The sequence below is a fragment of the Anticarsia gemmatalis genome, chromosome 15 (genome assembly GCF_050436995.1).
Source record: "Anticarsia gemmatalis isolate Benzon Research Colony breed Stoneville strain chromosome 15, ilAntGemm2 primary, whole genome shotgun sequence".
Taxonomy (NCBI): domain Eukaryota; kingdom Metazoa; phylum Arthropoda; class Insecta; order Lepidoptera; family Erebidae; genus Anticarsia; species Anticarsia gemmatalis.
Genome location: NC_134759.1, coordinates 2,734,758 through 2,762,051, shown reverse-complemented (window position 1 = coordinate 2,762,051; position 27,294 = coordinate 2,734,758). Strand labels below are relative to the sequence as shown.

Sequence of the window (27,294 nt, the reverse complement as noted above, 5' to 3'; positions counted from 1 at the left end):
CAACTAGTAACGTCTGTCAAAAGATCTTCGTAAATTACCGCAGGGACCCACAATTTAACGTGCCTTCCGAATCACGGAGGGACGTGGTACCATATGGTCACCCATCCACCGACAAACCTCGACAAGTGTAACTTAACTTTATAGCAGACTGCCTACCAGAAATAAACCTTAACCTTCGTATATCCATATAAAGTGTTACATATTTTTACGTCTAACATAACATTGCATGATCATTTCCGTCGATACGTGATTTAATATCAAACAATCTAGCATTACGCCATGCAGCGCTAGAAATAAAATGTAATAACTACCGGTTAACGTTACGAAAGAAATATTCGATAGACGATACTTTATCTGTTAAAGGAATTTTTGAAATCTATCACTGAGTATATTATTAGCGTATATTTAGTAGCGTATAATAAAAAGGGTACCCTATACTCTAGAATCTTAATATCTGAAACAGCAGTCATAGCAAAGTAAAATAACGCGGCGAGGTTTTCTATTACTATCAACTATCGACAAACGACTAGGTGTCGAGTAATTTTGTATGAAAATTTCACCAGCACCTCTAGCAGGTGCCATGGGAACTATTTATGCAGTAAATTTTATATGACAAACTCTCGATACTCGATAGTATCGACTATGGAGAATCGCGTTGGTGTTCAGGAAATTTATCTCTTAAAAAATCGCTAGTTTTTAATACCAGAGATTTTCAATCAATCACTCAATCACTCCAGAGATTTTCTTAGTTATGTATGTATCAGAAACAGTTGTCAGTTGTTTAGACGGTGAAGAAAAATATCATGAGAAAACCTTGCGTATTAAGAGTTATTCATCACAGTTCTTGGATAAATGCAAAGTCCCCACCCCGTTATTGGTTAGCGTGGTGTGCTCTATACCTCTTGATCATTTCGGGAGGAGACCCCTGTCTTGCTATAGACCAAGACCAATAATGGGTTAAATATTTAAAATATTTTTAATGTCTTATTTAACACTCAACACAAAGGCGACACAATAATGTCAAAAGTTCATTATCACGCTAATGAAAGGATTGTTGTTGTTATAAAATACTTTTTTGTTTTACAAGAGACTGTCCAGCCAGTACTAATACTAAATATATCAACCACTGGACGCCATTTATAGATCAACGTGTTCTTTATGGTCAGTCTTGTTTAAAAAGTAACGACTTTTTATTAAGTTCTTTACCGGTTCGACGTAATGTTGTTTTCTTTATAAATCCAGTGCGGCTTGATATTTTTTGTGACGTATTTTTATTCAATTAGCTAAGTAGTAAGGACTTTTACGGCACTGTAAGACTAAGCCATTTTTAACAGATAATGTCATTACATGGAATCAAATCGAGGCTTTGATGAAGTCCCTATGATAATAATAACCGTTAAAAAACCACCACTGTCCCTAAATGTTAGGCTGCAACAAAATTTTAAAACAAAAATAAGACAACAGACATAATAATTTTGTTTAAATCCTTAAATCAAATTCGAGGTATTTTGTTTAACAAATACACTCACTACTACTCAATCAATAGAAGAAAATTAATCTCTTCAATAAAAAATACTCTCCTTTAACAAGTATACAATAAAAATGATTCATATTTATTGACATTTCGTTCACCTTAAATAGTTTTCTCTATTATGTAAACATTTAATATTTACCCTGCTTCAGCCTGAAACCATCAAATAAATTAGATTGTATTGTTTTCAATAACAAAACATCGTTTATAAGAAAAGAAGGTAAGTAACCTTGGGTGCGGTCAGCGGATGGATTGGCAGCGAATGAGTATGACTCCGTGCTTTGGAGGGTATGTACATAATTGAACCTGTTCTAGATTTTTTATATGAAGTTATATTGCTTAGAAAACATGGTGGACTCGAGACCTAACATTGAAGACGTCGACCTGAAATTTTATTAGTTAAAAAAAATGCGCTAATTATATCAAAATTATCCCAATAAACCATATTTCGGGATAAAAATCGGTTCGTAAATGTTGAATATTTTAAAGAAAGTAAAACAGAAATAGTTTTGAAGTCAATGTTATCGCAAGTAAACTTGGCTTCGATAGGCAATGATTTTAAAGTGAACAATAAAAGCTATAAATCGGCCGGCGCACGCGCACTATCGGTCCGGTGACCGATGCGCGCACGTCGTTCCAATATTCAAACTAAGATTAAAAATAAACTACGAAACTGTTACTTTAGTTCGTTAAAAAAAATAGTTCAGAATTCAAATTTTATTTTCTTTTAAATAGTTTTTTTGGCATTTAGAAGTTCGGTTTTTTAAATATTTGTGTTTGAAATAGTGTTTCAAAATGGATCCAGAAAAGAAGCAAAATAATGAAGTGACTGTGGATGACATTTTATCAATTTTGGGACCTTTCGGAAGGTTCAATATTTACAGTTATATATTAATTCTGTTTCCTGTGTTTCTCTCCGGGATGTATTCTTCAGTTTATAACTTTGAAGTGATGGATCTTAAATACAGGTAAGGATTGAATATTGAAACTTGGATTGTTAAGGTTTTATTTCTTTAAGTTATTGATAAGTTCTGGATAGCCTATCTTGAAGATAAAGTTAAAGGAAATATTTAAAAAAATGCTGTATAAATCTATTTGCTAAGATTACCAATACTTATGTAAACGATAGGTCGGGGCATTAATATTTAAGTAAATATTAGAAAGAGATGTTTTGCGAAATTCAGAGCAACTCTATCATGCTACCTTAATGCAAGTTATTGTGTTTGATTTTTGTCTATTTATATACTTGCAGTCTATTGGTATTTTTAAGAGATTTTTGTGTGAAAAATATTCTGTAGGAATATTAAGCATTCTTTGTTAAAATCCAACCATGTTTACTAACTTTGAAGTTATTTAGGATTTCTTAATAACATTATAACTGAACAATTCTGTGTCCAAACTGGGAATCGAACCTTGGTTTTAACAGTTGCATTGATACACACGATGTTGATTCACAATATAAAATATTTATTTGATTGTAGAAATAGTGTGTAATGTCAGTGTTTATGTGTAAAGGTGAACCCGCTGTGACCCGGGCAAAGCCAGGGCGAATCACTAGTGCAAGTAGGGCTTATAATAAATACTTCAAATAGATGTGGTTATGAATAAACCCATGTTTTACATAACGTAACGAAGCATAGGTCAAGTTGAAAACTTATTCGTTTGTTAGTAAACGTATCGAATGCTCGGAGCGAGTGGACACCCGACACGCGGTACTACAGAGCGAAAATATCACTGTATCAGGCATACTGTAGTTAGTGAGGTAAAGCAGCAATTAATACGGCTTGACTTTTGATGGGTAGCCGCTGCACTTTTTTAGTCAAGAAACCGGTCTATATTTACCCCAACTTTTAGTAATTTACTGTCATATTTGAGATACAATGTCAAATTGTTTTGGTGGTTTAATTTACATTGATACATTTATGACTGTAGGAGTGTACGTTGATCATGACATTATATTAAATTTTGCCTGTAGCTACTAAGAAAAGCCCTATTACAGACTTCCATAGTAATCAGACGATAAAACAACTATATGGTAGATAGATCGGGATAGGACTTAAGATTATTTTAATAAATTAAGTCTGTTACTATCCATACTTCCATACTAATATTATAAATGCGAAAGTAACTCTGTCTGTCTGTCTGTCTGTCTGTCTGTCTGTCTGCTACTCAATCACGTCTAAACTACTGAACCAATTTGCATGAAATTTGGAATGGAGATATTTTGACACCCGAGAAAGGACATAGGCTACTTTTTACCCCGGGAAAATGACGCATTTCCCGGAAAAATTCAGAAAATTCAACGAAATCGCGAAAAATCAATATAATAATGACATTGAATTAGCAAAATTCCGTTGCCATGGCAACTGTTTTAATGGCGGATATGCCTTAGCGCGACTTCGTTATACTAAGAGATACCTATAAATAATATTGAGAATATTTTTCGTGAAAAAAAAGCATATTTTATATCATCACGCTACGACCAATAAGAGCAGAGTAGGTAACAGTAAAAAGTGTTACAAAAACATGGAAAATTCTGACCCATTCTCTCTTATGTGACGCAAGCGAAGTTGCGCGGGTCAGCTAGTTTTTTATATTTATGACAACTGATAGACTAGCTTGTACTACTCCGGAACCCTAAAACCTGCTACTAAAGTTAAGATCCCGCTATCCCTATTAGGATGGCTGTAGACCAGCTCGTAATACTAGTAATTACAACCGACTTGACTGACAAGAACCTTATAACCAAAGAGGATGTCAGAAAAAATGGCCTCTTTGAAATTCTTTTAAGATAGCACGTTAACTAGTAAACATAAATATACATAGGATATACAATGTAACGTTAATGATTTCATTCTTAAACCTGTTGCACCCGAAGATGTATACAATACTCCCGCTTTTTGAAGTTTACTATGTTATTCCCATGTAATATGAGCCTCCCCCTCGTTTAGAAGGAGACCCTTGCCCTCCAGTGGGACAGTAATGGGTTACAAAAAAAAAGAATAAAAATATGAGGCTATTGATATATACCGGGCACATTACCAAACTCAGGATTACTATTGAAAAAAAATTAAATTTAAATTAGAAGCACACCAATAACACTGACTAACCTGGAAATTGAACCCGGAACCTCATGGTCAATATACACTACCGCCTAGACCTAGACCTAGAGGCAGTCTCTCTGATTTTATTGTTTTGAATTTTAATTTATCATATTTATAGTGGTCTTCCTAGTGTCAGTGTTATAACAATGCCAAGAGTTGCTTAACCCACAATTCGTTTTGATCACATATCTCGAATGTGGTGAGCTGGTGAGCACAACTGACTTTAAGCGCGTTAATTATTGTCTCTTAAATCTCTTTCTGTATAGCAGGCAGGAATAATTATAAAACCCTAAGCCCACGCTATCCAATTTAAAATTATACTAAGTAAAGTAAACCAATTAAATTGCAGTTATAGTCGAGTGGTCAAAACGTTCTCCTCCTACGCAAAGTGGTCGAGGGATCGAACCCAAGGCGTCATACCGATGTCTTTTCGAAGCAATTTATACAATAAGTATATAATATAAGGAATAATTACGGTTTGGAAAAACATCGTAATGAAACCATCCATACCTGTATTAAAACAGTTCTTGATGGGATGAAAATTTCCCAATCACACTTCGTTACATTGTAGGCTATCAACTATCTTATTTCGGACACTTGCCCATCAATAGGACACCGGGCTAAGCCTAGAAAAGTCTAGTGTGTTTAATGAATGTTTACGAATTTTCATACTTTAAAAACATGCTCAAATACCATTCATATAGCAATGATAGTAAGTGTACAAGAATAGCCGAATAAATAACAATTAAATATATTATGGTACTAGCAGACCCGCGCAACTTCGCTTGCGTCACATAAGAGAGAATGGGTCAGAATTTTCCACGTTTTTATAACACTTTTTACTCTGCTCCTATTGGTCGTAGCGTGATGATATAAAATATGCTTTTTTTCACAAAAATATTCTCAAAATTATTTATATCTCCTAATATAACGAAGTCGGGCTAAGGCTTATCCGTCATTAAAACAGTTACCATGACAACGGAATTCTGTTGATTCAATTGTCATTATAAATTGATTATTCGCGACTTAGTTCGCCACCTTAATTTTCCCGGAAAATGCGTCATTTTCCCGGGGTAAAAAGTAGCCTATGTCCTTTCTCGGGTGTCAAAATATCTCCATACCAAATTTCATGCAAATTGGTTCAGTAGTTTAGGCGTGATTGAGTAGCAGACAGACAGACAGACAGACAGACAGACATACAGACAGACAGACAGACAGACAGAGTTACTTTCGCATTTATAATATTAGTATGGATAAATAAATTTAACCCATTAACGTCCCACTGCTGGGTAAGGGTCTCCTCCCGTAATGATGAAGAGATTAGGCATTGAGTTCTATTTATTTTTTTAGTAAATAATCTAATGTATATTTACTTAACCGGCGTTAGCAACATTATGCTTCATAAATTGCATGATTTAGCGTGACTTCAGCAAATTGAATGCAAGGGCGAATCATTCAATTAACGAAAATATGCGCCTAATAAAGTAAATTATATGTGCTTAGATTAAAAGCTGATAATAATTTCATTGACAAGTCGGGAACTGCGCGACAAAAATGCACTTAAAGATAGAAAAATGTAAAGCGACAGATTGCTATGTTTTAGTATGAGTTTAATTAATTAATTTAACCCATTTATGTCCCACTGCTGGACAAGGGTCTCCTCCCGTAATGAGGGCGGGTTTAGGCCTTGAGTCCACCACGCTGGCCAAATGCGGGTAGTACTTTGCATACCTTCAAGAACTGTTCTAAAGATCTTTTAGGCATGCAAGGTTGCATCACGATGTTTTCCTTCACCGTTGGAACAAGTGATAATTATTTATAATACACACATAACTTCGAAAAGTCATTAGTGTGCTGTCTCGGGTTTGAACCTGCAACCACTTGCGTGGGAGGTAACTTATACCACTCGACTATGACTGCTCTCTTACAAATTATAAAAACAAATATATTCGAATCCTAGACAGAGGTCTTGATTGAGAGCAATCAGCAGTTGAATTCTACCACCCAAACCACCGAGGCACGAAGGCAACTAACCCCCGGTTTCTGAGGTACATTTAGCGGTAGTTTATCTATTCAATAGAGTTTAAACTCATAGAAAAAAAACGCTATTGAATACATAAACTACCGCTAATTGTACTAAACCGGGCATAACTCGCCTTCAATTTTTTCAGTGTAAGAAGTATTAAATCACTTTCTACCGTGAATGTAATTACGTCTTGAACAGTCAAGTGCAAGGTCGTTTCGCACGTTTGTATTTGTGATTACAAATACAATACCTGTACATATAAATAAAGCTTAGTTTTTTGCTTGTAATTTGGTGATATATTTTTTATGTTACATTTTGTCTATAATAATTGAACGTGTGAGTTAGATTCGCCATTTTTAAGGTTTGTCTACAAGCGAAAATAGTTACGTTAGCTGTTGGCAAAACTGCTTTAGTAGTGCGGTCTGTAGTGGATCCAACTGCTGATCATTAGATCTCGGATCGATTCCCCGTCTAGGTCTAGGTCTTTTCTAATTTTTTCTACTAATATTATAAATGCGCAAGTTTATGGGGATGATTGTATGTTTGTTACTCTCACGAAAAACTACTAGACGGATTTGGATTAAATTTTGTACTTAGATAGTTTATGTCATTATAAGATACTTTTTACCCCGGGAAACCTGTTCACGCTGGTGAAGTCGCGGATAAAAATCAGTATTATAATAATTTAATTGTAGCCCGGGAGTGAACGGAAGTTTAGAAAATAACAATTCAAGAACATAGATTACATAGAACAGTTAAAATGTTATAAAATCGTAAACAATCATAGTTAGCCTGCTTTGCATCATTATTAGCGAAGTATTTGTGCAATCTTTATATGCTATTTTGGCACACGAATAATTCCGGAAAGACAGACTCTTTTTTACTTGCCAATTAATATAACAACGGACGTAATCACCGGTTAAAGTTGATCAGTAGAAATTTTCTTTTCTGTGTATTTGGGAATTACTAAGGTACTTATTCATGTAAATGTTTGGTATGTCTTTCAGCAAACAGAAATGGATACTTTGTTTATTTTCTTGCGACTTAGCCCACGTGGAGATTCCCCGCTTCCACAAAAATTAAATGCTGCTCCCATCTTATTTGCCATAGCGTGATGTTAAACTTCTTATATTAATAGTCTTCCACGGTAAATAGCTTTTTCAACACAAAAAAAAAACAAATTGAAGCTACTCCTGAGATTAGCACGTTTAAACAAATTTCCCATTAAAGAGGTCACTCTGAGTTTGTTTATTGAAAGGAAAAAACAATTACATATTTTATAATATATTAGTTCAGTAATTTAGGTCAATTTTCGCAAAACGCAGAAAGTGTAAAAAACCTATCATGTTTGCCATGTTGTTTGTTAAAAAAAGCAATTACACAAATTAATTATTTTTTAATTATTTATTGTAACTAGCACAATTAAAATTGACTTTGTATCTTTTAAACAGTTTTTTTTCTTTTGATGTCAATGGCATTTGCTAACACAGAAATGAATGCGTTATCAATTTAAATACATCGGTGCATATCAATTAAAATTACTGGCAAGAAATTCTAGGCAATTGCAATAAGTTTATTTCTAATTTCACTAGTCTAAATATAACTATTGCAAGTTTTTTTTCGACTAATGTGATAAACAGTAAACGAATTAAATTCTGCAATTTACATGTAATAAAGCGTCAATCAGCCTAGCCTTTCTTCCAACTACATATGTTGGAGTCAGCTTCTAGTCTCACCGGTTGCACGTGAATACCTACCAGTATCTTATATGAAGCGACTGTCTATCGGACTTCCACAACCCAGTTACCCGGGTTAGTGTGATGGAATAAAGAGTATTTATATGAAAAGTATCTGTATTTTCGTAGGTTAAATAATAAAAATCGTGATTAACTTATACTCACTAGGTACGTTAGAAGTAAATTCGCGTCGCCTCAAGTCCTCACGATCGCAAGTTCGATAATTTAGCAAATGGCTTATAATATGAGGCGATCCATAATCTGTGAATTCTCTATCTTATATTTATAAACCACACCTTCAATGAAATAATGTCATAAACTTGAACCAAAATCTCACTTTAGTCTTTATTCCACTAAAGGTGCAAAATCTATGAAAAATTTATAATTTTAGGATTCGATCTCGATGCTCATTCACGTCATTATCCCCTACTTCCGTAACTAATAAATTTAGTGTACGTGTCTTTAAATCCATAGTTCCTACTGGCCTCTGCCGAGGACGTATTACGGTCATCTAAGCGTGATATTTTTCTATTCACTGTTTGTTACAGTGGGTGCACGTTTGGCACAGTGGTTAAAGTAGTCGACTCGCCTCAATAACCCCTGCGCTGGATATAGTGGTTCGAATCCCATTAAAGACAAATATTTCTGTGATGAGTACAAGTTTTGAGTTTGGATGTAAAATCTTTTTATGTATGCATGTATCAAGAAGTATATTAGAAACTTTATCAGTTGTCTGAACACCATAGTTGCTGTACTTATTTTGCGAATCATCGTGTGGAAGTTGTCCAAAGATATTTGTTGTTTATGTATATAATATAATGACTTTTCATAAAGAGTGCTTTGTGTCTCGGCTATTGTCCTTTAAGGTTATCTACTAACTTAACAATGAATATTAATACGAGATATTGATAAGGGGTCGATTTTATAAAACATCTTAATATTATAAAAGTAAAAGTTAGTCCGTTTGTCTTTTAAATTTTGATGGTTAAACTACTGAACCGATTAATATGAAATTCGCCTAGATCGTAAATCTTTTGCCGCGGGGAAAGATAGTTTTTTACAGATAGTTACTTTTCAAATTGCTAGGTAGCTACTGCTAGAAATGTAATCTAGTTTATTAGAATACCTTTTGCCAAATATCATTTGCAGACTTAAGCATAAGGGGGTCCTATTATTCGCAACCTTACTCTACATTATTTCGCGTTGCTACAAAAAATCCGTTCACATAAAGTTCATTAACATTCTACCTAACCGTGACCTAAACGAATTTGTCACCAACTAATGACGTAATAAATTATTGTACACAAAACTATTTTTACCATCAATACAGTTATTTACTAAGGTGTACCTTTTTCTATAAATAGCTAACACTTGTTATACAGTTAAAATGTTCTAAGTATATAATATTTATCCAGTGTGAAAAGCAATTAGTTTCGGACATGTTAGTTTTACTTTATGTAAATTTATCCACCCAGATACAATATATTTCAAGATTCATCGACCCTAACTTATTTTGGTGATGGAAATTTCGAGAAAAATATACAGTCACCAATGAAAACCGAAAGTACAAATAGGTGAATAACACTATCGAGAAATGTTATTAGGAAACCTGATGCCGCTAGCGTATTAACAAAAATAAAAACATATCGCTCGATGCGCAATAGATTGAAAGTAAATAATTATCGAGTGTTGGTATTAAAAATAAAAATAATAATTAAATTAAAAGTTATGAATTATTTATATATTTCACATATACATTAAACGCGGTTTAGAAACGGAGCATATGCCATTGTAATTCTCAAACTTTTCACCCTTTTTCCATCATTTCTATTAAAAAGAGATGAATCATTACAAAAACGATAACTTTGAGAATAGGTCCTATTTTATCAGTTTATTATATCGTATAGAAACTTGACGGGGTGAATGACCTGTGGTGTAGAGGAAAACAGGCAGATGACAATACTAAGACTTGTGCCAAGTGTACACAGGTTTATTGCTAGAAATTGCCGTAGAGAGTTCATTTAAATAATCATGTTATGTATAGAAAATAACAATACATCTAAAACACCGTTTGTCTATTTAAAGGTTGATAGATCAACGTTTGAACGGTAAAGGAAAACATCGTAAAGAAACGTAACCAGCCTTTAAACACTTAATGAGATGCAAAGTTCCCAACACTCTCTTAACCAGCGTGGTGGACTCAAGACTAGTCAAGACCTAACCCTATTTCTTTAATTTTCTTTATTTAGAAAGAAAACACCCGGACCAAGAAAAGCTTATGTCGTAGAGAGTTTCAGAAACATACTAGCAACGGAATCAATGCACAACCAGGTCCAAAACATTACGTGTGGGAAGGAAACCCGCCACCTCGTAACACACTGGTAGTGGCGCGGGGACCACCTTAACATCGGTGCACGTGGAGACCCTCAAATCGGCAGAAAATCCTTGCTCAGCAATGGACATACATTAATATTAATTGAAAGATTTAAAAATAATCTTTCCTCTTTCCAGATGTGCCATCCCAGAATGCGAAGACGAGATCTTCGAGCTAAACTTCACAATACCGCACGACCATAACGGCGAGCCGGCGAAGTGCGTCCGATATGCTCCCTTCACCAATATTACATATACCAATACTAGCCAGTGTTTGCCGCACTTATTTGACACTTCCATGGAGATTGAGTGTGATTCCTATGTTTATTTGGAAGAACATTCTATTGTTAAAGAGGTGAGACTTTTTTATAGTATGGTTACTGGTCAACCTAGGGTTAAAGTTGTTTGAGCCGTCTGAAAGGTTTTCGACATGACTTATCGACTGTTATCTTAATTGACAACAATCAGTACCTCGATTCTCTACCACTATCGACTACCGACAACCGGCTAGCTATCGAAATTTTGTCATTTAGAATGTACTGCCAAAATGTTTCCTACGACACCCGTCAGAGGCGCTGATCAGATTTTCATACAAAATTGCTCGATGACAGGTCGGTTGTCGGTAGTCGATAGTAGTAGAGAATCGAGCAACTGAACCGTCTTTTTACGTACCCGAAGATGCACATTTCAAATACTACTAAAGCGACCATCCATTTATTAAATGACCGCGCCATGGGTTGCTGTTAGCGCGACTATCTATACGAATTTTATTGTAAACTAGCTTCTGCTCGAGACATCGATCGTCTTCAAAGATTCCCTGGGTTAAAAGAAGATGTTCTTCTTCGGCACTTAGACCGGTTTAGTCATTTAGCCATGCAGACGATATTTGTAATTCATCATGTCAAAAAAGCTTCTTCATTCGTACATAATGTTGGATAATATAGATTATTTTAATGCTTCGAATATTATTAGGTTAGTTACCGTCTAAAAATAACTAGCTGCATAAACACTAAGTATATGTGCTATACGAAAATTAGTCGAGCAGTTCGAAGAAGAAAAAAGTGGACAAAATGCTTATTACGTCATACATGCGATTTAAAAGTAAAATCCAATACATTAACAACAAAAACATTAAAATAACAAAACATGTTTCAAATTAGTAAATCTAGTCTTAAATTCAGACAATAGTTAGACTGAATTTTTGCTAATTAGTATTTGGAACACTTACATAATCGAGCGTGCAGTTTTTTCAGTTTCTAAGCATATCTTATTTAAATGAAAAAAGCGTAAAATGCACGTAAAATGGTAAATTTTGTGCATGGTGTACATCTACAATAGAAAACTATTGGGTAGGCTTAAGTCGACGATTTGAGCAAAACGTTCGAATACAAATAGCATTAGACGTGCTATGTAATTCATAGACGCATATAAAACAGATTTTAAGAATTAAAGATTAAAGTGATTTTAAAGACACTGAAGTTTGATGCTAGATATTTATTTAAACCAATACCTACTTCCCTGCCTCATGTTATATACCGGGATCCCGGCCCTTTTACGATCCCGAAATTTTCGGGATTTAATTTCTTAACTGTATATTAACTTCAAAGTAATTTTACAATCACTAAGTTATAACGAAAACCATTCATAGAAAAAAATACGTTTCTTAATAATTATGTTTGTGTATATAAATTTTTGCCACGCCCTGTACGTCAAATGTAGATCATTTATGTTTCAACTCATATTATAGCAAAAGTGTAGTGTTCCGAAAATTCCGAACACTCGCATAATAAAAACATAGCGTGATGTTTTTATTTATTTATAAACAAAAACGGTAATTATAAATGCGTAATAATTAGCATTGAGCAAATAAGTATGGACAGATAAAATGTGGTCAAAATTCAACTGTTCGTGAGTAAATATTTACTTGTTTGTATCAATACATTATTTAATGAACACATTCTAGAATTACTTTCTGTTAATATCAGTTTGAACTCTCATAATTATTATTACAGTGGTAAACATTGCTTATGACACACAAAAATACTTAAAACATTCAATTAATATGTGTGAACAACTGTGCCTCGATTCTCTTCTACTATCGACTACCGACAACCGAACTGTCATCGACACATCACATCACACATCGACAGGTCGGTTGTCGGTAGTCGATAGTAATAGAGAATTGAGCTAGATCTATTGTTTTAGTGGACATTTTACTTTATAGCTAGGTAACAGATAATGGTAAGAAACCGCCCAACTGTAGGACTAAGTAATTAAACTCAGGCATAACTGACATCAACTATTTAAACAAAACTAAGCATAGTTTTATTTGCTCGACAATACGTTTCTTTAAAAAAAATCTTAGATCGTCAACAAGAAGTATCAGTGTCTGTGTGAGACTCTATTCGATGAAAACCCATCGTTTAGTGTCTATCATAACTTAATTTACTAAATTTTAGTCCGCCATTCCCTTACAATATACAAAGCACTATATCATCTGTTTTTCACAATGCACTATATCATTTCCTACACCGTTTTCAACTGGAACGTTACCACCTGTAGAATGGCTGAGTTTAATGTAAACAGTAAGTGTTACTGCTTTAATTACGTAAGTCATGGTCAAGTTACGCAGAACATTGATCTCGGTACACCTGTTTAGATATCAGCTGGTAAAGCGAATAATATCCAATATGACTAGCAATTATTTTCTGCCTTTTCAGGCTTAGTATATCTATTACTACAGTCAAAAGTATAATTATATGACTAGAAAGAAACGATTAGATTTACTAAGCTCAGTAAAATAGAACCTACCTATGTGTGAACCTCTGATGTTTATGCATTTCATATTGAGGGTTCGAAAGCAAGTGATAACAAAACGAGTACATACGTATATCCATATACATACATTTTATTACTCGATTATGCCAAAACTACTGAGTAGATTTTGAACATGATGAATATTTCATTTAAATGAGATGAAATTATGTTACCGGGAAATCTTTTCACGCCGATGTAATCGTAAAAACAAGATCTACATAGATAGATTAAAAAACAATTTCTGCAATCCATTCACTATTTAATCCCTTGTAACGACCATGAAAACGTTTTTCTATTTATCGGCAACTCATGAACCGCTAAAACTACTGTTAGATCACAAAAAAGACCTTTGTCACAAAAACTACAATAGCTGCGATTTATAAATGAAACTGTTTCATTGCATTTCACTAGTTTTGTGAAAGTTTTATCTAGAGAAAGTAGAGACTTTTTTATTTTATATCACAATTATCAGCCATCCTGTACAACATGGTCATCTCATTTATTTTTAATCAGTATCTTTAACGTATTTTTAGTGTTAAATAAAGTAAGCTTTGATATTCATGCGGCAATCAACTTTCCGTCAGAATATAATTATTTATTCATTAAAGTAGAATATAGAGTCTCGGAAAAGTTATAATAAATTAATTTTCACTCCTTTTTGGGCCAATATTTTGAAAACACGAAAAGTTTTTTACTTTAAAGGATAATTTTGCGTACTACAATGTAACAGCTTATATATGGAACGTTCAGTATTTTAGCCCTGACAAAGTAAAAGACAGGTAGACGCAATAAAAATACTTACTTTTTATTTTCGTACTTATTTTTCTATGCATATGCAAGTAACCTTTTTTTCCTAAATGACTGTCCCACTGCAGGGCAATTGTCTTCTCCCAAACGACGGGGAGGGTTTAGGCCTTCAGTAATCTTTTACCAGCAACCATTTTTCTTCAAAAACAATCTTAACTTAATAATAAGTAAAATTAAAATCAATTACCTAACAACTTAATTCCAAAAACATGTAATTTAAAAATCAAATACATATAAAAACCGTTGACGGCATTGTTTGTTTATTTGAACAGTTGGAAACGGCTCCATGCACACGGTAACTGTCTGAATTATTATAATACGTTGTGATAAATAGGCTTCGCGAAAATTACTGGATGATAACACATCGTTCGGATAAATACTTAATGCGCAGGTGCTCATGCATGCTTCTATACTAAAGCATAGATTGCTCTAACTATACGAATGCAAAAAGACCCATCGCTAAGATCGACCGATCAAAGAACGGGTAGGTGTTATTTTATGGAATAACTTACGAACACTAATTGTAAACACAGAATCTTTTAAAATTAATATTTCAGTCGCGAATTAAAGTTGAATAACTTATAACCATATGCTGTGACAATCTAAATCTATTGACATCAATAATGTCGATCTACAGTCGGAAAAATAGATGTGGTCGTGCGAGCAAACCTGCAATCGACGTTACCTTTATTAAAATACCTTTCAGGCTTCTATGAGGTTTTCAAAAGCATTTCTTGGGAAAAGATAAACATTATGGATTATTATTTGGATAAGCTATACAATAATTTCGAAACGACATGTAGGTATCTTAATAGAAATATAAAGATTTATGATTATACGTTGGCAACAAAGAAATCTACGTTATTTCTTATAATTTATTCAAAACATAAAATAATGTTTCACATGTATACTTCTCTAAGCTACATAGCTTGTTGGCGATTAATACAGGCATTTTCTTAGTAATGTCCGTCTAAGTACTCCGCCTTAAGTATGAAATTTCCTTCACAATTTGTCATACGTTAATCGCTAATTCATAATGCTACCTACATCCGCTATATTATTGTTTTTTAATAATAACGATGGAAACATAATTGTGCTGGTACTTCACCTTAAAATTAATGGACGGAGTGTCTAGAGGTACCTGGAATTGTATAAGGTATTTCAAATAACTTTGGGGGGACTACACACTTTAACTTCTAATGTTTTGAAAATCGATCTGACAATGTGTCTGTCTTGCGGATAGAAGCCAAAAAGCTGTCATAAGCTGTCTGTAAAAACTTTTCCATGCATTTAGTGTTGCAAGGAATTTCGGACACAAAGTACAATTAGTCCCGAAGAAAGTATTACTTGTATTACACAAATAATATTTTCATAACAACGAAGACATAAGAATTTCCACGATATTAGTAGGTGTTGCGACCACAGTAAAACATTGCTACGGTAGCCGTCAAAATCGTAACACAATTTCAATTGTGTTCGTAAATTATCTTTTAATTAACAAATTCGTCGTACATTTGCGATATCGAGGTGAACTTCTTAATTTCTAATGAAAATTCGCGCATTTCATATTGTAGTAGATCGTAGTGGAAAATCGTAATTAACGACACTTTCTCCCGCAAGATTACTTTGACACGTGCCGTTTAATCTAGATTATTAGAGTAGCGATAAAATGTTTACAAAGATAAAATCTTGAAACTTATTTGGCTTGAATGGGAACCAAGATATTGTAGGTTATACCTCCTAATGCTACATAACGTAAACTACTGAATAACTTAAAACTGTTTTTTTAAACCACGAGGTAGTAAATGATTGACTACAGCCCTTAGTCCTAGACCCATTCAATTTAAATATATAGTATACATTACTACAATAGAATAGCATTTCGTGGTCTCTTCGACAGTCATTCAATTCTGTACACCTATTTCTAGATTTATTATATTACCTACACGATCTTCTTGACTGATTATTATTCCCTGAAAGATTTTCAATGCTTTTTAAATATGTCCTTCTATTATATCGTACCTTAAAATAATGTAAGACACTAGAACTTAAATTTCATTCAAAACCATTGTTCTATATATGCAATATCATGCCTTTAGTACTATTACCTATATAGTCACTATGCCACGTGCATACGCATAGTACAAATCACTATACTGTGAAGTCAAGTTCTTTGCCAACAAAACCGTGAAGATAACTCGATAATTACACGAATTCCTTCATGCTAATCGTTTGTATGTGACATTTACAAGTGACGCGAGATCCAATAGACCAATAGTATGGGTACGATTGAACTATAACAAATTAGGACACGTGCACTTCGATACATTCGTTTCAGTTGAAGTTTTTGATTGATTGTTGCACGTGTGATATGAGTACGATTGCTCTCGGAAGAGTAGAGTAGAGAAAGTACTATCTACACATCCAAAGGATGACTACTGGGCTGGTTTTTCAGTGGTCGCACCATGTGACTCGCCATTTACAAAGAAAAGTGGAAGGATTATTTAAATTTAAAGAATATTAATAAAGTTATGATTATGAATATGTGAAACAGTGATGCTGTCAGAAAGGCCAATCATAAATGGTAAAACTATAAGGATCCGCAGTCCACAGCATTTTTGAAATCAGTGTAATTTATGTCCTTTGGTTGACTCATTCAAATTCGCGATCTTATTATTTATTCATTCAGATCAAATATTGACATTATGATTATATATTATCGACTCGGGAAGTAGAAATTTGTTTAAGAACTGAGTGTTCTCCAAATTTTTATTTATTATTTTAGCTTTAAATAACTGTCATGTTTAAACTTTTAGGTTACAGAAGAATAAATAATTATAAACAGAAGAAAAAACTTCAGGCAACGATTCGTAGTTCGTACTATTGATACTGTTTTTGTGGAACCACACTTAATTTAAATCAATCAACAACAAAAAGTTGACAATTCTAAAACTGTCTTGACCTTTCTCTACCACATAAAAAATACACCAACTTTTTTTTCGATACTATTTCTTTTTTTACTGATTCGAATATTTTTTCTTCTTTACAGTTCGACCTCGCCTGCCAGAATTGGAAAAGATCTCTAGTAGGCACAGTGCATAACGCTGGCTTCTTCGTTGCGATACCTTTGACAGGACTCATCTCAGACAAATATGGCCGCCGCCCCGCTGTCATTTTTGCCGCGGTTTCCAATGGCGTGTTCGGCGTCATTCGGGCATTGTCGGTTAATTACAACATGTTCGTTGTTTTTGAATTTCTGGAGCCTGCGTTCGGCGCGGGAGTTTATACAGCATGTTTTGTACTTGGTAAGTTATTTCTATGCCTTTTTTATATTTTCAAAAGCCTGTTAATTGTTTTAGTAAGATTTAATGGAAAACTTCCATCTATTTGCCAGTCTAGACGATGAAAACTTTGACAAAATGCGTTACATAATATTTTACTTAAACCTCATCTTCATACACCTATACCTTATAGGTACCTATGAATAAATTACAATAATAACTGGAACTTGAAAACATTATCCTCGAGAAACTTCTAACACACCAAAACAACACTTATTATTGTAATTTTCTTACACTTTCCATCTCACTTCTTCGATACAAAGAATCACAATATCACTTAAACAAAGGCATACATTTTCCGTCCGAAGATTTGCCATAAAGGTACAAACAAAGCCTAGTTTACGCAACATAACATTCCAGAGGCTATCGCATTTACTCCACCACAAAGGTCGTTGTACGCGGAACATTAGCTTGTACCAGCATTTTCCTTGAGAATGTGAACGCAAGGCGAAACGGCCTGACGGAAATCGAGTAGGACTTAGAGAATTAATGTTTTTGATGTGTTTATGGAATTGTACCTCATTGTAGCATTAGAATCGTTGCCTACACTTCAAGAGGTTTAAGAACCACAGACAAATCCAGGGGAAACTTATCTAGTTAAACAAAAAAGTACTTGCATAAAATATGTACTCGTACTTGTGTGGTGGTAACTGCCGTATTTGAATAAAAAATATACATGTTCCATTTTGAAGATATTTCAATATTGCAAATTAAATTATCACAAGCTTATATTGTAAGAGGAACACCTGCATACAAAGTCTTATTTACGTCTAGTGGATCCTTGCCCAAAAAAAGAAACTTACTTTTACTTCTAAAATAAGCTAAATTATACTCAAGGTATCAGTTTGCAGCCTTATTTTAATTAAAGATTACTTTAGAGATACAGACGTATCTACTTTGCATAAAGCTGATGTAAAATCATAAATAAACAATCGATGTAAACAAATAACATAATTATAGTGTTTACTTTAAGACCAGTTCTGTTATCTGTTACCACTTAGTTCTTAGGGTGGATTCAAACCTGACGTATATTTGGTACCAATGTTCCAGCGACTTCGTCCGAATGGAAAGTTTTTCCGGGATATAAAATATCCTGTCTTAATCCTGGTTATAAAATACAATGTGTGTAAAATTTCCTCTGCAAGGACATTCTACAGATGGGTTACCGCTTGATGATATTTAGGCTCAGTGTATCCGTGTTTCGGACAGCACGTACAAAGTCGATCCCTGTTGTTGTCAAACAAGAAAATTATCGTCAAATCATGTCAAAGAGCTCTTGGATCCTCCAAGAGCAACCTTTGACACTAGGTTGACCACTAACAATTCGATGAATAAATAAGTAAGCAATATTCAAGACATACAAGCAGATGTGTAAGGGGCATCTTTTAACAAACTATGTCATCAACAGACAGGATTAAAAGCGTAACACGCCCAGTGCATAACCAGTCTTAGCTATAATAATGTTAATAAATATACATGAACTAGGTAAATTCCAATGCATGCCACCTATCAACTTGATAAATCACTGTGACAACCGATCATAATCTCGCATTTGTAATTTACTAGGAACAAAATATAGGTGCATAGGTTAGTTACAGACTCGCATTTTTCAGATTATTTAATCAACACTAATTCAGCATCTAGAATAATTTATCTTAATTACATTCATACATAATATCACGCCTGTGGGATTTGAACGCTTAGGCAGAAATATGTGGAAACATCCACGTTTACGTCATTAACAACGACCTATATCCAGCGTAAATAACAATAAAATAGTATAAAAATGACTTTTTACCGGACTAAATTTAGAACAATCGCGCAAAATGACGGCTAAAACGCAGATTGAAGCTATCAAGACTATACAAAAAATATTTAAAGAGAGTTTTCTAAAATAAAGTAATACCACCATTTCACCTTTACAAATAAGAGCTTAATTATAAAAGTAAAGTACAGTATTTACTTCGGTAATGTCATCAAATTAATGTCGGACCTAAATTAGTAAGAAATTGTCCTAAACAAACCGACTAGGACTCTGTTAAGGGTCTTCCTTCGCAAACACTTGGTAAAGCCTAAGTAACTCTACAATAATATTTAGTGACTTCAAATTATAATGGTCGCGATATAAACGAATAAAAGATCCATTTTGACAGAACATTTTCGTATTTCTTATTGGTCTTTCAGTAACAGAACGGTACAAGTTTCGGTACGAAATAACGGTAACAAATAAAAAAACAGTATACCTACGTATTTTAAGAGGACTGAAAGTGTAGTAGCACTAATTTTGTACAATATTTGTTGTCACATAAATGAGTTTCTTAATAAATCCAACTTCCTGTTTTACTTATCAAAAGATTTCGTAGTGAATTTTCATAATAGGGTTACAAAGAAAAATAATTTCATAGAAATCGAGGGTCCCCTTCCCTTTTTCGGGAGGAGACTCTTTACCCAGCAGTGAGACAGTAATAGGTTAAAAAAAGTAATGTATAAGTTTTCAATTAGAATCCAAATGTATATGTTATTTTAAAATTTTCCTTCCCTCTCGGCTAAAATTCTATCACCAACACCGTGTTATTTGCCGCTTCATTAACCACGGGCATTAAATACAGTTATCTTTCTATCTAGAATCTGAAGCATATCCTAACCATTCAGATATTTTGGTCGAAATAGTTTTTATACGATTCGATTTACATTGCACAAATTAAAACAGTTTTTATGACTGGCAAAAAAATTTAACGTTCTATTTGATTTTTTTTTTTACTTTTCAATTATAGAATCATTTTGAACCCACGCAGCTGCAGAGTGCAATCTTTTTCTTTTTTAAATACCTAAGGTATCAGTCATCCAGCAAATGTGACAACTAGTTCCATAACTTGTCCAACCTGTTGGCCAACTGGGAGCATTAACACAAACAATGTCATTACCAGTTCACAACGCAAAATAAAAGTGCGTAGATAAATATCAGTTACGCGGGGATTGTAAAACTTGACCAAGTAAGGGAATGTGAGAGAACTAGAAAAACTTGATATTCTGTTGATATAATAATGTAAAATAAAAAATAATCATAAAAAAGTTTTGTCTTTAAAAACAAAACAAAGTTAACAATTGACTGTTACAGAGAATTGAAAATAGTGACTGCCTTGTAAATTAAGTCGTGTAAGCTATGACACATTACACAGACTTTTGCAGTTTAAATCAATTTAAAAACTGCTTATGAGTGAAAATGATAAAAAACTGTATAACTAAATCAGAGCTGACACTACTTTTATTAGTAAATAGTAAGGCAATTAAGATTTCCTACTAAAGAAGTTTCTGTTAACGATTGGACCTGTATTTTTTTTCTGTAGGGAATGGTATAAAATTTTAATGTTTAACATAACAATACAGAAACTTAGTAAAAGTTTCCATAAACCATTTCAGAGGCAAATAGTCGGCCATTGCATTATTCTTCCAATATACCTAGCCAAGGACAAACAGGTCGTATATCAACACAAGGGAAAGGCTAACGTATAGCGAACAATATATAATATAGTATTATGTTTACTGCAATAATCAGAGCCTGACAGAAACTAGAATGTATATAACAAAAACAATCCCTTCAACGCAACAAAGGTACTAACAAACCAAGGTTGCAAGAATTATTTCATCTTTACATTTTTAATGGGAAAAATATAGAGATTAGTTAATTAGCTAACAATAGATTTAAACAAGAGTATCGTTTTCTACTTAAATATGAAAACATCGAGTCGATTCGATTTCAAAGGAGAATAGTGTATGAAAAACTGTTATCTGAAAAATCACCTTAGCATGGAAAAATCATACATATCCCCCTTTTACCAAAAGGGCTAGGCAGAGATCAAAGAACGCCACTTGGTACGATCCTTATTAAATTGCCTTGCTTCATTCACATCCATACATCTTGTCGTAGAAAAACCAAGTCTCATTCATATTTTTTATCCATTGAAAATATTCGTCTTGGTCTATAATATTATTATAATGGATTATTTTGAGGGTTTCATTTCAGAGCATTATAATGTATCGCCAACCAGTGCTTTACTTTTTAGTTAGACTCTCTAAATATAGCTCTTAGAGTAAAGCTAGTTTTTAATTCAACTTCTTAAATGACGTTCAGCTTTGTCTTGAATTCAATCACCTAAAGACATACATGACATGCACAATTGATTACAATACACAATTATTTGCAAACAATCTTCAATAATTTTTTTTGCCATCCCATTACGGACTTCGTCAAAAGGATATTACAAACAGTTTTGGTTTATTTATTCTAAAGTTTTCCTCGATGTTTTTTCAGGAGCATTCACCTTAGTGTTGTAAAAAGAGGCTTTGGTCTTAAATAAAGCCTTCGTAATAAAACGGTTCATTAATTGATCGCTAATTATAGTTTTTGTCACATCTTCCGGTGTTTGTTTTAGGCCTTTTCTTATATTATGTCCGTGATATTCCCGGATGTGATGTAGTAATTTTGCTATTGATATTTTGATGTTTTCTTCCTCTATGTTTGTGCATTGAAGTATGTCCAAGATTTTGTTTCACGTTTGCGATGTTTTGTACTTATTTGTATTGAAAGGGCAAAAAACTTGTTGGTTAGCTACTAGTCTTTTTAAACACGAACTTTTTTTTATAAATATTTATATCGATTACTTTGTCAGTGAAAGGCCGACGTTCTATTCTGTAAATAAGATTCAAAACAAAGTAACACTCCTTCTCTCATCAAATACCAGTAAAGTAAATTTTTCAACTATCCAAAGACCAATATTCAAACATATTTGTCTTTGGTAACTACTACGAAACAAACTATATCAAGACTTAGTATTAAAGTAGTACAGAATTATTGTCATAATACATCAATTTAATATGCAATACTTTCTTTACAGCTCTGGAACTGGTCGGTCCAAAAGGCAGAGTCTTCGCCAGTCTCCTCTTCAACACCATGTTTATTCTTGGAGGAGTAGGAGTCACATTACTCTCCTGGTGGCTGCAGAACTGGCGGTACCTTCTCTTCGTCATCTACACACCTTCCGTCTTCGTCTTCATATACATATGGATGTTACCAGAAAGTTTCCGATGGCTCTTCAGCAAAGGCAGATACGAAGAAGGCGTTAAAGTCTTGAAAAAATCGGAAAGAATTAACAAAGTTGATGTACCTAAAGACCATTATGAACAAGTGGAAAAGCAAGCGACGAAGCAAAGGGATGATAGAAAATGTGAAAATTTGGAAAGAAACCAGTCTACCTTCAACCAACTGTTAAAATCCAGTATGATCTGGAAAAGACTGTTTATTTGCTCTTTTCTTTGGATCTCGTCTACTCTGGTCTATTACGGTCTTTCGATAAATGCTATAGAGTTGTCGGGAAATAGTTACTTGAATTATATTGTGATAATTGTGATCGAAGCGCCGGCTAATGTCTGCAAACTGATTTGTTTGGACAAGTTTGGAAGAAAGAAAGTTATAGCTGTTGCTTATTTTATGACCGCTCTGATTTTGACCAGCTATGCGTTTGTTCCAGGTAATATAAACGTTTTATTTAATAATTTCTAAAGTTAAATAAATTAAACAGCTGTTCGAGTCCCAGGTTTAATTCCCGGCTCGAGGAAACAATTTTATTAGGCTTTCTGTTATTTGTCAAAAAGTTTTGAAAAACTCTGGGAGTCTAATGGGCCTTATATAGAAAGCAACAAGGGAATCTCACAAGAAATTTAAATAACTAAAGTTTTTGTCTTCATTACACAACAAATCTTCAGCTCTTTTTTTTCTTGCAGCTGGCAACTGGTCAATGATCCTATACCTCGGTGGAAAGTTCTTCATAACTCTTGCCTACAACTCCCTATATGTGTTCGCGGCTGAAGTGTTCCCTACCAACTACAGGACCTCACTGCTTGCTATGTGCTCTACCATTGGTAGGATAGGATCTACTGTTGCGCCGTTAACACCATTGTTGGTAAGTAGATATATCTGTATTACACAACATTATTATTTTTTAGATAAAAGTAGAAAGGCAAAGACATACCTAAATATAAGCATATCAGAAAAAAATTCAACAGATTTTTTAAATTATTAACTGTGAGTTAGAGGTTTCGGAAAACTTTCGTGCCTCTAAAGACGCATTAAGCTCGTTAATCTTAAGGCTGTCTTCTTTCCGATTGTCTTAGTCTACCGTCTAGGGTACAAAATGATTACCAAACCAAGTTTGACAAAAAGTCCCAGGCCGCTCATTATTTTAAAATTAAGCTAGCTAAATATCGATCAGAAGGACATTATACTAGTATTTAACATTTCTTCCGTGTATTAACAAAGTATTTTCCTTTCAGACGAGGTACTACCAATACCTTCCCACCATGATATTTGGTGGCATGGCAGCACTATCAGGCTTCCTAGTCCTAATTCTACCAGAAACCAACAACATGAAATTACCTGACTCTTTGAAGGAAGCCCAGGATCAGGACCGAAGAGACGTAGAGAAAGAAGAAAGGACAGATAATAAGACTAGTTTATAATATTGTTAGATGTTAGCCAAAGAATAAGTTGGAACAAAGACGAATTTATAAGACATTAGATAGGTATTAATGGTACAATTCCCTAGACGACTGCTGCAGAAATATAGGTGTTATGGTAGTGGTCTAACTATACGACGGTGTCCAGGTAAAGGGGGGACTGACCTAAAAGAGCCACCCATTCATTTATTTATCGTATGGTTAGTTATGGTTAGTCATTTAATTGTTAAGCCCGGTGGCTTTCACCTTTGCTTAGCGATTGTGATCATCATTTACACATTGCACGGAGACGCTTAGTTCAAATAAAGTGCGTTCCCTATGCGATCACCCATCTATATAACGACCACGTTAAGGATGCTTAACCCACTGATCGTTTACCGATCGTTTAGTGCAACTAGCTATAAGCGCCTCAAGGAACACTTAAACCTACAAGGCATTTATTGTTGAAAAAGCAGATGTTATCAGTTGGCTATAAATTGCAGTTGGTTACAGAATTGTACATTTAGAATGAAGTAAGCACGCATGTGTGATGGTGATATGCAAACAACAAATATATTATCTGTTATTTCTAAAAAGCTTACTAATTAAGCGTTACAGCAGTAGTTCAAACTTAAAGAAAAATCTAACTATAAATCTATAAGATATTGTCATCGCATCGGTAGTTAATGTTTGAAGGTGTCAGAAGTGCATTACTCGCATTTTTAATTTAATAGTTTAAACTCTGCCTCTAACTGGACATAAAACGTATTTATGTAACTAGTCTACTAGTATGACAATTATTAATTTCAATTGTTGTTGTGTAGTAGAAAATATATTAGAAGACATTTTCTGTATTTAGACAATACCTGAAAATCCCTTTTATCTGTTTCATAGAAGATAGAAATATACTAATTAGGTTTTTAGGATCATAAGCATAACAAATAAATAGTTCAGAGTCTCCCAAATTGATATACTTTGTTTAAGAAAACGTAAAATTTAATTTATTTAATTATCATGGATATATACTATACTATATAGCCTAATGACAGACAATGGACAGCGATGTAAAAAATGGGTCCTGTTTCTCTCTTTGGGTAACCTTAAAAAAAGTGCAATAGCAAAGATGTTGTCTATGGTTCTATCATTTTGCCAAAGACGAACTGTCAGTTGTATTCGGTCATGTTGGTTTTCAATTCCCTCTTTATTTTTTTAAATATCGTATGCGTAAGTTATGTCAAAATTACCTTCAATACGTTTGCACAAAAAGTATTTCAATTTGGTAAACTCCTCAACTTTAGCAAGGCTTGTGATAATCTATCTCATAACTAGACTAATCTGTCAAAATATAGAATAAGATACTGTATTAAAATAATTAAGATCGGTTTAAAATAACATCCAGATAAGTATTGGTTAACTTAACAAGAGGAAATTTGTAAGATATCGTACATTTGCTATTATATTATCCAAATATTGTTGCGAATTCAAAAGATTGATCTTTACTGGCTAACGGAAAAGTGTCGGATAGACTTGTCAGACACTTTAAAAATCTATCAAAATGCCCTCGTTAAGCTAAATAATACTTATTTCTCTCTGATTATGAATCCGATCGCTAATTACATAAATATCAGGACGTAACTTCATTGAGCAAACTCATAAGTCAGTAATGACATATTGTCTGCTGCAAACAGTTTGCTAAATGAAGCTTTCCCCTTAAAAGTACAAGTTAGTAAAATATAGACATTTTTATATAAATAAGTTAATAGATATTTTGTAAATGATTACAAGTGGATAAAAAAGACACGTTATGTATTTAACGGTTTATGTAAATAGTCAGTTTACATAAGTTGTAATATGAATGCAATAAAGTATTAAGATTTTGAGTAAGTTAATATTTTTTATACGTTTCTAATTAACCTTAATTAATTTCTGTAAATGAAAACGCCGGGAGCAGACGTCCAAGAACGACATACACAGATCACATTGGCGATGTCTTAAAAAAAAGTCAGGTGCGTAGTACTCGTAACCGGCGGTCCTGTATGACAAGATGTATGGATGAAAACGAGGCAGAAGAAGTTTGTTAGGATCGTACCAAGTGGTTCTTTGGTCTCTGCCTACCCCTATGGGAAGGAAGCGTGATTTTATGTTTGTATGCATTTTTTTCCCTGTTACTATCCCACTGCTGGGCAATGGTCTTCTCCTGAACGAGGAAGGAAAAGGGTAGTATATTCTTAAGGATTATTTAGACATGTCTAGCACAACGATATTTGTGTATATCTGTCCGATGTAAGTACATAAATGTTTCCTCTTCCTACAAAATGTGTAACAAATATTTGTATGAGTATTTACTATGTATTACACAAGATTACATATATATTATACTGTTTACTACGTATTAGAACGCCAAATAAACAAACAAAGATAAGAAATCAAATGCAGTAACTTGATGGGTTTGTATGACGAAATGTATGAATGTTTTAAAACGTAATTTCGTTCTCTAAAATCTATTGTTATTGGGAAATAAGCTTTATATAGATTAGTTAATGTTAATACTTGTTATTTTTTGTTTGGGACAATCCGCACACGGTTATTTTATTTTAAACTAAGCGGAGCTTGTTCTATGGTAACCAAATAACTGAAAAACATGCTTATAAACTTCGAAATACATATATAAATAAATTTAAAACCAGGCTCCATAGTCCATACTCAAACGCTAATACTCGTGCTCATCGCACAAATATTTGTCTCGGGTGAGATTCGAACCCGCAACACGCGGCGCTGCGGTTATTGTGGCGAGGTGACCACGTTAACCACTGCGCCAAACGTGCATTTTTTATTTTGTTTTCAAACCAGCTTTCATTGTAATAAGTACGAGTTCTTCTTTCAACTGATAAGAGATAATTATATCTAAAACACACATACATAAGTATGTTTTCTAGTCTTAGAACTTTTCACTCCTTGTGGAGGAAATCTCTTAATCTCAGCTATCACTATTAAACAGATTTTTTTTAATACATTCGTCGCCCTTTCATACAAAGGGACACCAACATTTATTCCAAATGTCCAATAT

At 33.7% G+C, this 27,294-nt stretch overlaps 1 protein-coding gene across 1 annotated transcript; it reads left to right on the top strand.

Moving 5' to 3' along the window:
• The first annotated feature begins 2,133 nt into the window (after nucleotides 1-2,133).
• On the top strand, nucleotides 2,134-26,105 carry LOC142978952 (organic cation transporter protein-like). The gene is made up of 6 exons (XM_076123608.1): nucleotides 2,134-2,499; nucleotides 10,909-11,125; nucleotides 17,444-17,699; nucleotides 22,631-23,263; nucleotides 23,517-23,695; nucleotides 24,066-26,105. Exons 1-6 carry the CDS (start codon nucleotides 2,327-2,329, stop codon nucleotides 24,249-24,251), a joined length of 1,644 nt encoding a protein of 547 aa, XP_075979723.1. The 5' UTR covers nucleotides 2,134-2,326; the 3' UTR covers nucleotides 24,252-26,105.
• The last annotated feature ends 1,189 nt before the right edge of the window (nucleotides 26,106-27,294 follow it).

Bases quoted from the DNA above. Each gene is read 5' to 3' on its own strand.
- LOC142978952 (XM_076123608.1), top strand. From the start codon at position 2,327: ATGGATCCAGAAAAGAAGCAAAATAATGAAGTGACTGTGGATGACATT. The intron at 2,500-10,908 runs GTAAGGATTGAA...TCCTCTTTCCAG, and splicing joins GTGATGGATCTTAAATACAG to ATGTGCCATCCCAGAATGCG. The intron at 23,264-23,516 runs GTAATATAAACG...TTTTTCTTGCAG, and splicing joins CAGCTATGCGTTTGTTCCAG to CTGGCAACTGGTCAATGATC.